General features: G+C 47.0%; 1 protein-coding gene across 4 annotated transcripts in view; it reads left to right on the plus strand.

Moving 5' to 3' along the window:
• The first annotated feature begins 238 nt into the window (after positions 1 to 238).
• nid1a (nidogen 1a) overlaps positions 239 to 13,096 on the plus strand; it is a 69,154-nt gene continuing 56,296 nt past the window's right edge. For all 4 annotated transcript variants that reach the window (XM_090201707.1, XM_090201708.1, XM_090201709.1 and 1 more), the window contains exons 1-4: positions 239 to 613; positions 11,818 to 12,033; positions 12,210 to 12,302; positions 12,488 to 12,717. In XM_090201707.1, the coding sequence (XP_090057833.1) occupies positions 407 to 613; positions 11,818 to 12,033; positions 12,210 to 12,302; positions 12,488 to 12,717 (746 nt within the window). In that variant the 5' untranslated portion in view covers positions 239 to 406. The remainder of the gene's footprint in view (positions 614 to 11,817; positions 12,034 to 12,209; positions 12,303 to 12,487; positions 12,718 to 13,096) is intronic.

Below are 13,096 nucleotides of genomic sequence, written 5' to 3' on the forward strand. Positions count from 1 at the left end.
GTAAATAAGAATTTGTTCTTAACCGACTTGCCTAGTTAAATAAAGGTTAAATAAAAAATAAATTGTCAGTCACCAACAGCCACTTAATTAGTTATGCTCACTCAGATATTATATTATATTATATTGACATGCTGTAGTTCATTATAAAATGTGTAAAACAGCACATTTATTCTCTACGCCCCATGGCAAAATGTGTAGAATTTGCAGGAAATTAACTTTTTTCCCTCAACCTTCAAGAGGGGTGCCACTAAAATCTTGTTTAGGGCCCCAAAATAGGGGAGAACCGGCCCTGGACACAACTCTCTCTTTGTGCTTAATCTGCTGTGGGGCTAGTTCAGTGCAACAGTCTCTCTGCATCTGCGCTACCCTCTGACTGCTCCACTCCGCGGTCTGTGAAGCACTAATCATGGGACAGCAGGGGCAAGGATGGCTGTTCTACGCGACCCTTCTTCTGGGGTGGGCAGTGTCTGTGCATGGTCTGACCCGGGCAGAGTTCTTCCCGTTCGGCAAAACCACTGGAGACCACGTTCTGGAACAGGGGAATGACCTCTCGCAACAACTAGCGCTGGATAAACCCGTTTTATTCTACGATGGAAAGTTCGATAACATCTTTGTAAGTTCCCCTTTATGTTACTATAATGTGTATGATTGAGTAGCCACCTAAACAGACTACAGAAAAAAAGTTGCATGGAGAGAATTCGGTTATAAAATCTGCGCATTTATGAGTGTGTTGAGTATGCGCCCACGGGATGAATGATTTCCACAGTTAACATGAGTTCAACATGCTGTCCGTTTGACCGATAGTATTCATTTTTTTACTTGTATAAATGAAATACCATGTTCTACCTGGATATGCATGAGGTATTTATATAGGTCGAGGCATATAGATAGAAGTTTGGCAAGTAACACTTTGGCAAATCCTCATACAATATTAATTTGAACAGTTCCTTCAGGAAGTATGTATACCCCTGGATTTATTACACATTTTGTTGGGTTACAGCCTGAATTCAACATGGATTAGATATTAATATTTTTCGCTGACCTACACACAAGACAAGATAAGGACAAAATGAAAACGTGTTTTCCGACATTTTTTGCAAATGTATTGAACATTAAATACAGAAATCTCTCAGTTACACAAGTAGTCACACCCATGAGTCAATAATTTGAAGAAGCACACATTTGGCAGCGATTACAGCTGTGAGTCTTTCTGTGAGTCTTTCTGGGTAAGGCTCTAAGAGCTGTGAGTCTTTCTGGGTAAGGCTCTAAGAGTTGTGAGTCTTTCTGGGTAAGGCGCTAAGAGCTGTGAGTCTTTCTGGGTAAGGCTCTAAGAGCTGTGAGTCTTTCTGGGTAAGGCTCTAAGAGCTGTGAGTCTTTATGTGTAAGGCTCTAAGAGCTGTGAGTCTTTATGTGTAAGGCTCTAAGAGCTGTGAGTCTTTCTGGGTAAGGCTCTAAGAGTTGTGAGTCTTTCTGGGTAAGGCTCTAAGAGCTGTGAGTCTTTATGTGTAAGGCTCTAAGAGCTGTGAGTCTTTCTGGGTAAGGCTCTAAGAGTTGTGAGTCTTTCTGGGTAAGGCTCTAAGAGCTGTGAGTCTTTCTGGGTAATGCTCTAAGAACTGTGAGTCTTTCTGGGTAAGTCTAATAGTATTCCACACCTGAATTGTGCAACATTTGTCCATTATTCTTTTCAAAATTCTTCAAGCTCTGTCAAATTGATACTCAGTAATGTTTTAATCTTGAAAATCTCCCCAGTCCTTAACGATTACAAGCATACCCATAACATGATGCAGCCACCACTATGTTTGAAAATATGGAGAGTGATACTCAGTAATGTGTTGTAGCCGCAAACATAACACTTTTATATTCAGGACAAAAAGTAGCTTTGCCACATTTGTTGCAGGTTTACTTTAGTGCCTTGTTGCAAACAGGATGCATGTTTTGGAGAAAAAATTATCCATCCTCAGTTTTCTCCTATCACATTAAACTCTAACGTTGGCCTCATGGTGAAAATCCCTGAGTAGTTTCCTTCCTCTCCGTCAACTGAGTTAGAAAGGAAGCCTGTAACTTTGTAGTGACTGGGTGTAATAACTTCATCATGTTCAAAGGGATATTCAATGTCAATGTTTTTTTTACCCATCTACCAATAGGTGCCCTTCTTTGCGAGGCATTGGAAAGCCTTCCTGGTCTTTGTGGTTGAATCTGTGTTTGAAAATCACGGCTCGACTGAAGGACCTTATTAGCTTGTCATAATAGTCCCATGTGGCTATTAGATCCAGTATGGAAATGCACTCATTTCTAAGTCACTCTGGATAAGACCGTCCGCTAAATGACTAAAGTGTCTAAATAAATAAATAAAGGGATTGAATACTTATTGATTAATTAATAAATCATTGATTTAAGACATTTCAGCTTTTCATTTTTAATTCATTTGTATAAAAAATAATAATAATTATTACCCTTTGATGGAAATGTAATCCATTTTAAATTCAGGCTGTAATGTAGAATAAGTGAAGGAGTGTGAATACTTTCTGAAGGAGCATGAGGAGTTGATGCAGGTCGAGGGTTTACATTCTTTACATAGTCAATAAGTTATATCAGTTGGATTGTGGAATGTGTGTGTGTGTGGGACCCCAAAACATTCCTCTATGTTCCTCAGGGGCTGTTATTGGCCATAGAGCCAAAGTCCTGCAAGAATTTTGTTGTGAAATATCTGCCTGCAACCCCCCCTCCACACACACACACACACACACACACACTCTCTCTCTCTCTCAGCCATGAGACACCCCCTCCACACATACACACACACATACTCTCTCTCTCAGCCATGAGACACCCCCTCAGTGGAAATACAGAGTGTATCCAGCTCTATCTGAAGTCATTCTGGGTCAAAACACTGCCCTAATTGTAACACCATGTGCCCAGTGTGTGTGCAGGGCCGGCCCTAGGCATAAGCAACAGAAGCGGTCGCTTGGGGTCCTCGACCGCTTGGGGTCCTCGACCGCTAGGGGTCCTCGACCGCTTGGGGTCCTCGACCGCTTGGGGTCCTCGACCGCTAGGGGTCCTCGGACACTTGGGGTCCTCGACCACTAGGGGTCCTCGACCACTTGGGGTCCTCGACCGCTAGGGGTCCTCAGACGCTTGGGGTCCTCGACCGCTAGGGGTCCTCGGACGCTTGGGGTCCTCGACCGCTAGGGGTCCTCGACCACTTGGGGTCCTCGACCGCTTGGGGTCCTCGGCCGCTAGGGATCCTCGGCTGCTAAGGGTCCTTGGTCCCTTGCAATACTTTCTATCAGTTGTATTGTGGAATGTGTGATTCCAAAACATTCCTCTATGTTCCTCAGGGGCTGTTATTGACCATAGAGCCAAAGTCCAGCAAGAATTTTGTTGTGAAATATCTGCCTGCAACCCCCCCTCCACACACACACACACACTCTCTCTCAGCCATGAGACACCCCCTCCACACATACACACACACACTCTCTCTCTCTCAGCCATGAGACACCCCCTCCACACACACTCTCTCAGCCATGAGACACCCCCTCCACACATACACACACACACTCTCTCTCTCAGCCATGAGACACCCCCTCCACACTCTCTCTCTCTTAGCCATGAGACACCCCCTCCACACATACACACACACACTCTCTCTCTCAGCCATGAGACACCCCCTCCACACTCTCTCTCTCTTAGCCATGAGACACCCCCTCCACACATACACACACACACACTCTCTCTCTCAGCCATGTGACACCCCCTCCACACACACTCTCTCAGCCATGAGACACCCCCTCCACACATACACACACACACTCTCTCTCTCAGCCATGAGACACCCCCTCCACCCTCTCTCTCTCTTAGCCATGAGACACCCCCTCCACACTCTCTCTCTCTTAGCCATGAGACACCCCCTCCACACATACACACACACTCTCTCTCTCTCAGCCATGAGACACCCCCTCCACCCTCTCTCTCTCTCAGCCATGAGACACCCCCTCCACACTCTCTCTCTCTTAGCCATGAGACACCCCCTCCACACTCTCTCTCTCTCAGCCATGAGACACCCCCTCCACACTCTCTCTCTCTCAGCCATGAGACACCCCCTCCACCCTCTCTCTCTCTTAGCCATGAGACACCCCCTCCACCCTCTCTCTCTCTTAGCCATGAGACACCCCCTCTACTCTGTCTCTCTTAGCCATGAGACACCCCCTCCACACTCTCTCTCTCTCAGCCATGAGACACCCCCTCCACACTCTCTCTCTCTCAGCCATGAGACACCCCCTCCACCCTCTCTCTCTCTTAGCCATGAGACACCCCCTCTACTCTCTCTCTCTTAGCCATGAGACACCCCCTCCACACTCTCTCTCTCTCAGCCATGAGACACCCCCTCCACACTCTCTCTCTCTCAGCCATGAGACACCCCCTCCACTCTCTCTCTCTCAGCCATGAGACACCCCCTCCACCCTCTCTCTCTCTTAGCCATGAGACACCCCCTCTACTCTCTCTCTCTTAGCCATGAGACACCCCCTCTACTCTCTCTCTCAGCCATGAGACACCCCCTCCACACATACACACACATACTCTCTCTCTCTCAGCCATGAGACACCCCCTCCACCCTCTCTCTCTCTCAGCCATGAGACACCCCCTCCACACTCTCTCTCTCTTAGCCATGAGACACCCCCTCCACCCTCTCTCTCTCTTAGCCATGAGACACCCCCTCAGTGGAAATACAGAGTGTATCCAGCTCTATCTGAAGTCATTCTGGGTCAAAACACTGCTCTAATTTTAACACCATGTGCCCAGTGTGTGTGTGTGTGTTTGTGTGTGTGTGTGTGTGCAGGGCCGGCCCTAAGCATAAGCAACAGAAGCGGTCTCTAGGGGTCCTCGGTCTCGAGGGGTCCTCGGTAACTGGGGGTCTTCGGGCCGCTAGGGGTACTCGGCCTCTAGGTGTCCTCAGTCACTTGAGGTCCTCGGTCTCTAGGGGTACTCGGCCTCTAGGGGTCCTCGGCCGCTTGAGGTCCTCGGTCAGCGTAAAAAAATGGGGTGGGAGGGGTCAATGCAAATAGTCCGTGCAGTCTTATGGTGTTCAGCAGTCTTATGGTGTTCAGCAGTCTTATGGTGTTCAGCAGTCTTATGGTGTTCAGCAGTCTTATGGTGTTCAGCAGTCTTATGGTGTTCAGCAGTTTTATGGTGTTCAGCAGTTTTATGGTGTTCAGCAGTCTTATGGTGTTCAGCAGTCTTTTGGCTTGGGGGTAGAAGCTGTTAAGAAGCCTTTTAGACCTAGACTTGGCACTCCAGTACCGATTTCTGTGCTGTAGCAGAGAGAACAGTCTTTGACTGGGGTGGCTGGAGTCTTTGACAATTTTTAGGGCCTTCCTCTGACACTGCCTGGTGTAGAGTTCTTGGATGGCAGGAAGCTTATCCCCAGCGATGTACTGAGCCGTACGCACTACTCTCTGTAGTGCCTAGCGGTCAGAGGCCGAGCAATTGCCGTACCAAACAGTGATGCAACCAGTCAGGATGCTCTCGATGTTGCAGCTGTATAACTTTTTGAGGATCTGAGGAATTATGCCAAATCTTTTCCGTCGCCTGAGGGGGAACAGGCTTTTTCATGCCTCTTCACGACTGTCTTGGTGTGTTTGGACCATAATGGTTTGTTGGTGGTGTGGTCACCAAGGAACTGGAAGCTCTCAACCTGCTCCACTACAGCCCCATGGAAGTCATTCATGGACGTCCCTTAAATGAACGTCACTGACTGTGGTATTGATATCAAAACAAGGAAACTATTAACTCATTATAATGTAACGTGAAAATACTCTGAACCATCTGGAATCTTCTTCTCCTCATGAACCATATATCAGATTGGCTCCAGATTCACTATTTAGACACATGATTGAACATAAACAAAGATACAGTTGAAGTTGGAAGTTTACATCCACTTAGGTTGGAGTCATTAAAACTAGTTTACATACACTTAGGTTGGAGTCATTAAAACTAGTTTACATACACTTAGGTTGGAGTCATTAAAACTAGTTTACATCCACTTAGGTTGGAGTCATTAAAACTAGTTTACATACACTTAGGTTGGAGTCATTAAAATTAGTTTACAGACACTTAGGTTGGAGTCATTAAAACTAGTTTACATACACTTAGGTTGGAGTCATTAAAACTAGTTTACATACACTCAGGTTGGAGTCATTAAAACTAGTTTACAGACACTCAGGTTGGAGTCATTAAAACTAGTTTACATACACTTAGGTTGGAGTCATTAAAACTAGTTTACATCCACTTAGGTTGGAGTCATTAAAACAAGTTTACATCCACTTAGGTTGGAGTCATTAAAACTAGTTTACATACACTTAGGTTGGAGTCATTAAAACTAGTTTACATCCATTTAGGTTGGAGTCATTAAAACAAGTTTACATACACTTAGGTTGGAGTCATTAAAACTTGTTTTTCAACCACTCCACAAATTTCTTGTTAACAAACTATAGTTTTGGCAAGTCAGTTATCTAATTTGTGCATGACACAAGTAGTTTTTCCAACAATTGTTTACAGACAGATTATTTCACTTATAATTCACTGTATCACAATTCCAGTGGGTCAGAAGTTTACATACTCTAAGTTGACTGTGCCTTTAAACAGCTTGGAAAATTCCAGAAAATGATGTCATGGCTTAAGAAGCTTCTGATAGGCTAATTGACATCATTTGAGTCAATTGGAGGTGTCCCTGTACAAACAATAGTACGCAAGTATAAACTCCATGGGACCACACAGCTGTCATACTGCCATAGTAAAACAAGTCCTCTATCTACATAACCTGAAAGGCCACTCAGCAAGGAAGAAGCCACTGCTCCAAAACCGTCATAAAAAAGCCAGACTACGGTTTGCAACTGCACATGGGGTCAAAGATCATACTTTTTGGAGAAATGTCCTCTGGTCTGATGAAACAAAAAGAGAACTGTTTGGCCATAATGACCATCGTTATGTTTGGAGGAAAAAGGGGGAGGCTTGCATGCTGAAGAACACCATCCCAATCGTGAAGCACGGGGGTGGCAGCATCATGTTGTGGGGGGTGCTTTGCTGCAGGAGGGACTGGTGTACTTCACAAAATAGATGGCATCATGAGGCAAGAAAATTATGTGGATATATTGTAGCAACATCTCAAGACATCAGTCAGGAAGTTAAAGCTTGGTTGCAAATGGGTCTTCCAAATAGACAATGACCCCAAGCATACTTCCAAAGTTGTGGCAAAATGGCTTAAGGACAACAAAGTCAAGGTAAATGAGTGGCCCTCACAAAGCCCTGACCTCAATCCTATAGAACATGTGTGGGCAGATCTGAAAAAGTGTGTGCAAGCTAGGAGGCCTACAAACCTGATTCAGTTACACCAGCTCTGTCAGGAGGAATGGGCCAAAATTCACCCAACTTATTGTGGGAAGCTTGTGGAAGGCTACCCAAAATCTTTGACCCAAGTTAAACAATTTAAAGGCAATTCTGCCAAATACTAATTGTGTGTATGTAAACTTCTGACCCACTGGGAATGTGATGAAATAAATAAAAGCTGACATAAATCATTCTCCCTACTATTATTCTGACATTTCACATTCTTAAAATAAAGTGGTGATCCTTACTAGGATTAAATGTCAGGAATTGTGAAAAACTGAGTTTAAATGTATTTGGCTAAGGTTTATGTAAACTTCTGACTTCAACTGTAGATTCCTTGCTTGTTCTCCAACTGATCTCATGTCCTTTCTGTGAGCTCCGTTGTTGTTGACCATTCTAATGTTAAACAGTCACAGTAAGGTACATATTGTTGCTCAGTAATAATTTGATATTGGGATAAAGCGGCTGCATTGGAGCTTTAAAACTGCAATATTTTCCCTGCGCCCCATTGCAAAATATTGCATAAAATTGACAATAACAATAGCATTTAGCCTGCAACGTGTGTGGGCCCCCCAACCAAATCTGCCTTACGGACCCCAAAAGGCTAGGGCCGGCCCTGTGTGTTATAACTGTCTCCACCCCCACCATGTCCTGCACCAGTATTAGAACTGTTGTCTCTCCTGTTCACTCTGGTCAAAGCTCCTGTTATTAGGACATAATAACCTCAGCTCCCCCAACCCTGGAGTGGACTCTGATAGCCCCTCCACATCAGAACCATGGTCCACACAGCCCCTCCACATCAGAACCATGGTCCACACAGCCCCTCCACATCAGAACCATGGTCCACACAGCCCCTCCACATCAGAACTATGGTCCACACAGCCCCTCCACATCAGAACTATGGTCCACACAGCCCCTCCACATCAGAACCATGGTCCACACAGCCCCTCCACATCAGAACCATGGTCCACACAGCCCCTCCACATCAGAACCATGGTCCACACAGCCCCTCCACATCAGAACTATGGTCCACACAGCCCCTCCACATCAGAACCATGGTCCACACAGCCCCTCCACATCAGAACTATGGTCCACACAGCCCCTCCACATCAGAACCATGGTCCACACAGCCCCTCCACATCAGAACCATGGTCCACACAGCCCCTCCACATCAGAACCATGGTCCACACAGCCCGTCCACATCAGAACCATGGTCCACACAGCCCCTCCACATCAGAACCATGGTCCACACAGCCCCTCCACATCAGAACCATGGTCCACACAGCCCCTCCACATCAGAACCATGGTCCACACAGCCCGTCCACATCAGAACCATGCTCCACACAGCCCCTCCACATCAGAACCATGGTCCACACAGCCCGTCCACATCAGAACCATGGTCCACACAGCCCGTCCACATCAGAACCATGCTCCACACAGCCCCTCCACATCAGAACTATGGTCCACATAGCCTGTACATATCAGAACCATGGTCCACACAGCCCGTCTATATCAGAACCCTGGGAGAATAAAGAGCTGAACCCTGGGAGAATAAAGAGCTATAGAACAGAACCCTGGGAGAATAAAGAGCAGAACCCTGGGAGAATAAAGAGCTGTAGAGCAGAACCCTGGGAGAATAAAGAGCAGAACCCTGGGAGAATAAAGAGCTGTAGAGCAGAACCCTGGGAGAATAAAGAGCTGTAGAGCAGAACCCTGGGAGAATAAAGAGCTGTAGAGCAGAACCCTGGGAGAATAAAGAGCTATAGAACAGAACCCTGGGAGAATAAAGATCAGAACCATGGGAGAATAAAGAGCTGTAGAGCAGAACCCTGGGAGAATAAAGAGCTGTAGAGCAGAACCCTGGGAGAATAAAGAGCTATAGAACAGAACCCTGGGAGAATAAAGATCAGAACCCTGGGAGAATAAAGAACTGTAGAGCAGAACCCTGGGAGAATAAAGAGCTGTAGAGCAGAACCCTGGGAGAATAAAGAGCTGTAGAGCAGAACCCTGGGAGAATAAAGAGCTATAGAACAGAACCCTGGGAGAATAAAGATCAGAACCCTGGGAGAATAAAGAGCTGTAGAGCAGAACCCTGCGAGAATAAAGAGCTGTAGAGCAGAACCCTGGGAGAATAAAGAGCTGTAGAGCAGAACCCTGGGAGAATAAAGAGCTGAACCCTGGGAGAATAAAGAGCTGTAGAACAGAACCCTGGGAGAATAAAGAGCTGTAGAGCAGAACCCTGGGAGAATAAAGAGCTGAACCCTGGGAGAATAAAGAGCAGAACCCTGGGAGAATAAAGAGCTGTATAGTATGACATGGGAGGGCATTCATAGTCTGATGGGGGGGGGCATTCATAGTCTGATGGGGGGGGGAATTCATAGTCTGATGGGGGGGGCATTCATAGTCTGATGGGGGTGGCATTCATAGTCTGATGGGGGGGGGCATTCATAGTCTGATGGGGGGGCATTCATAGTCTGATGGGGGGGGCATTCATAGTCTGACGGGGAGGGCATTCATAGTCTGATAGGGGGGGGCATTCATAGTCTGATGGGGGGGGCATTCATAGTCTGATGGGGTGGGGGCATTCATAGTCTGATGGGGGCGGGGCATTCATAGTCTGATGGGGGGGGCATTCATAGTCTGATGGGGGGGGCATTGATAGTCTGATGGGGGGGGCATTCATAGTCTGATGGGGGGGCATTCATAGTCTGATGGGGGGGGCATTCATAGTCTGATGGGGGGGGCATTCATAGACTGACGGGGCGGGCATTCATAGTCTGATGGGGGGGCATTCATAGTTTGACATGGGAGGGCATTCATAGTCTGATGGGGGGAGGGCATTCATAGTCTGATGGGGGGGCATTCATAGTCTGACGGGGAGGGCATTCATAGTCTGACATGGGGGGGCATTCATAGTCTGACATGGGAGGGCATTCATAGTCTGACATGGGGGGGCATTCATAGTATGACATGGGAGGGCATTCATATTCTGACATGGGGGGGCATTCATAGTCTGACATGGGGGTGGCATTCATAGTCTGACATGGGGGGGCATTCATTGTCTGACATGGGGGGCATTCATAGTATGACATGGAGGGGGCATTCATAGTATGACATGGGGGTATTCATAGTCTGACATGGGAGGGCATTCATAGTCTGACATGGGGGGGCATTCATAGTATGACATGGGAGGGCATTCATAGTCTGACATGGGGGGGCATTCATAGTCTGACATGGGGGTGGCATTCATAGTCTGACATGGGGGGGCATTCATTGTCTGACATGGGGGGCATTCATAGTATGACATGGAGGGGGCATTCATAGTATGACATGGGGGTATTCATAGTCTGACATGGGGGTATTCATAGTCTGACATGGGGGTATTCATAGTCTGACATGGGGGTATTCATAGTCTGACATGGGGGGGCATTCATAGTATGACATGGGGGGGCATTCATAGTATGACATGGGGGGGTATTCATAGTCTGACATGGGGGGGCATTCATAGTATGACATCGGGGGTATTCATAGTCCGAACCGGGGGGAGGCATTCATAGTATGACATGGGGGGTATTCATAGTCCGAACCGGGGGGGTGGCATTCATAGTATGACATGGGGGGTATTCATAGTCCGAACCGGGGGGGGCATTCATAGTATGACATGGGGGGTATTCATAGTCCGAACCGGGGGGGGCATTCATAGTCTGACGGGGGGGGCATTCATAGTCTGACGGGGGGGGCATTCATAGTCTGACATGGGGGTGATTCATAGTCTGACATGGGAGTGCATTCATAGTATGACATGGGAGTGCATTCATAGTATGACATGGGAGTGCATTCATAGTATGACATGGGAGTGCATTCATAGTCTGACATGGGAGGGCATTCATAGTCTGACATGGGGGGGCATTCATAGTCTGACATGGGAGGGCATTCATAGTCTGACATGGGAGGGCATTCATAGTCTGACAATGGGGAGCATTCATAGTATTATACTGTAGGCTGCACTGTTCTAGTTCAGCCAGGTCAAGGCCTGCTGCAGACCCTCTGCTGTTGTTAGCCTGGGTTATTGGCCTATCCTGTTGCATGTCGGCTGTTAGCCTCTCTGTGTCCTGATGCAGACCCGGTCTGACTATGTGGGCTGTTAGTCTCTCGGTGTCCTGATGCAGACCCTGTCTGACTATGTGGGATGTTAGTCTCTCTATGTCCCGATGCAGACCCTGTCTGACTATGTGGGCTGTTAGTCTCTCTATGTCCTGATGCAGACCCTGTCTGACTATGTGGGCTGTTAGTCTCTCTATGTCCTGATGCAGACCCTGTCTGACTATGTGGGCTTTTAGTCTCTCTATGTCCTGATGCAGACCCTGTCTGACTATGTCAGTCAACCCGTGTTGTTGCTGATTATTGACAGTTTGTGTTTGTTCTACATTTCAGATCAACACCAATGGGTTCGTTGCCATGGCACAGCCCAGTGCTGAGTCCACATACCTTGGTAAGATGCCCGCCGGGTTCGGCATGATCGCGGCCCTGCACGGCGACCTGGATACTGGTGACGGCGTGGGTAAGGTGTACTACCGTCAGGATGCCAGCCCAGCCACCCTGCGGCAGGCTGCAGAGCAGATTAACAGGGCTTTTCCAGAAGACGATGAGGTGAGAGAGAGAGAGATGGAAAATTTGTTTTACTTTAACCAAGACATTGTACAACCGGCAATAAGCTGCGAGTACAATTTACATTGTAAAAATATTTCACTAAAACGCTAAACAAAATACATACGGTTAGTCTAAGCACTGAATGAATTAAAGTAGCTGTTACTTGTGTTGACTAGGTGGAGCCGGAACACGCGGTGGTCGTCACCTGGGTAGATGTGGCTTCCAGGCAACACCATGACCACAGCAGAGGAGACGGACTGGAGAAACAGGTGAGATCAGAAATACCAGTCAATCAAGTTAATGTATTAATGTGGAAAGAGAGGTTACAAAATGTTTTAGAGTAGCCCGACCTGGACACCAAAGAGCAGGCAGAAGCTGTGAGTGACATTCTTGTGTCTGAATCTTAACAATGTAACCGTGTTGTAACTCTCTCTTGTAACCTCTCTTTCAACAGAGGAATAGCTTCCAGCTGGTGATAGCGTCAGCTGAGACGACCTCCTATGCCATCCTGCTTTACCCCAGGAAGGGGATGCAGTTTGCCTCCACAGCTGTAGGAGGCAGTAGTCAGGCCATGCAGGCGGGCTTCAGTAAAGGGCTGGTCAACTACCTGGTGTTCAGCACCCGACAGGGACCGTACTACCGCATCACCACCGAGAGGGAGACCTCTGTCAGGGCGCTAGCAGAGTAAGTACTGGTATTTTTATTTCAAAAATACCAGGGCAGACATATTGAGACCTACAGTGGCTTTCAAAAGTAATCACCCCTCTTGGCATTTTTCCTATTTTGTTGCCTTACAACCTGGAATTAAAATGGATTTTGGGGGGGTTGTATCATTTGATTTACACAACATGCCTACCACTTTGAAGATGCAACATATTTTTTATTGTGAAACAAATAAGACAAAAAAACAGAAAACTTAAGTATACATAACTATTTCCCCCCCCCCCCCCCCTAAAGTCAATACTTTGTAGAGCCACCTTTTGTAGCAATTACAGCTGCAAGTCTCTTGGGGTATATCTCTATAAGCTTGGCACATCTAGCCACTGGGATTTTTGCCCATTCT

Source organism: Oncorhynchus mykiss, chromosome 16 (genome assembly GCF_057628025.1).
Source record: "Oncorhynchus mykiss isolate SJ-2025 chromosome 16, ASM5762802v1, whole genome shotgun sequence".
NCBI classification, from domain to species: domain Eukaryota; kingdom Metazoa; phylum Chordata; class Actinopteri; order Salmoniformes; family Salmonidae; genus Oncorhynchus; species Oncorhynchus mykiss.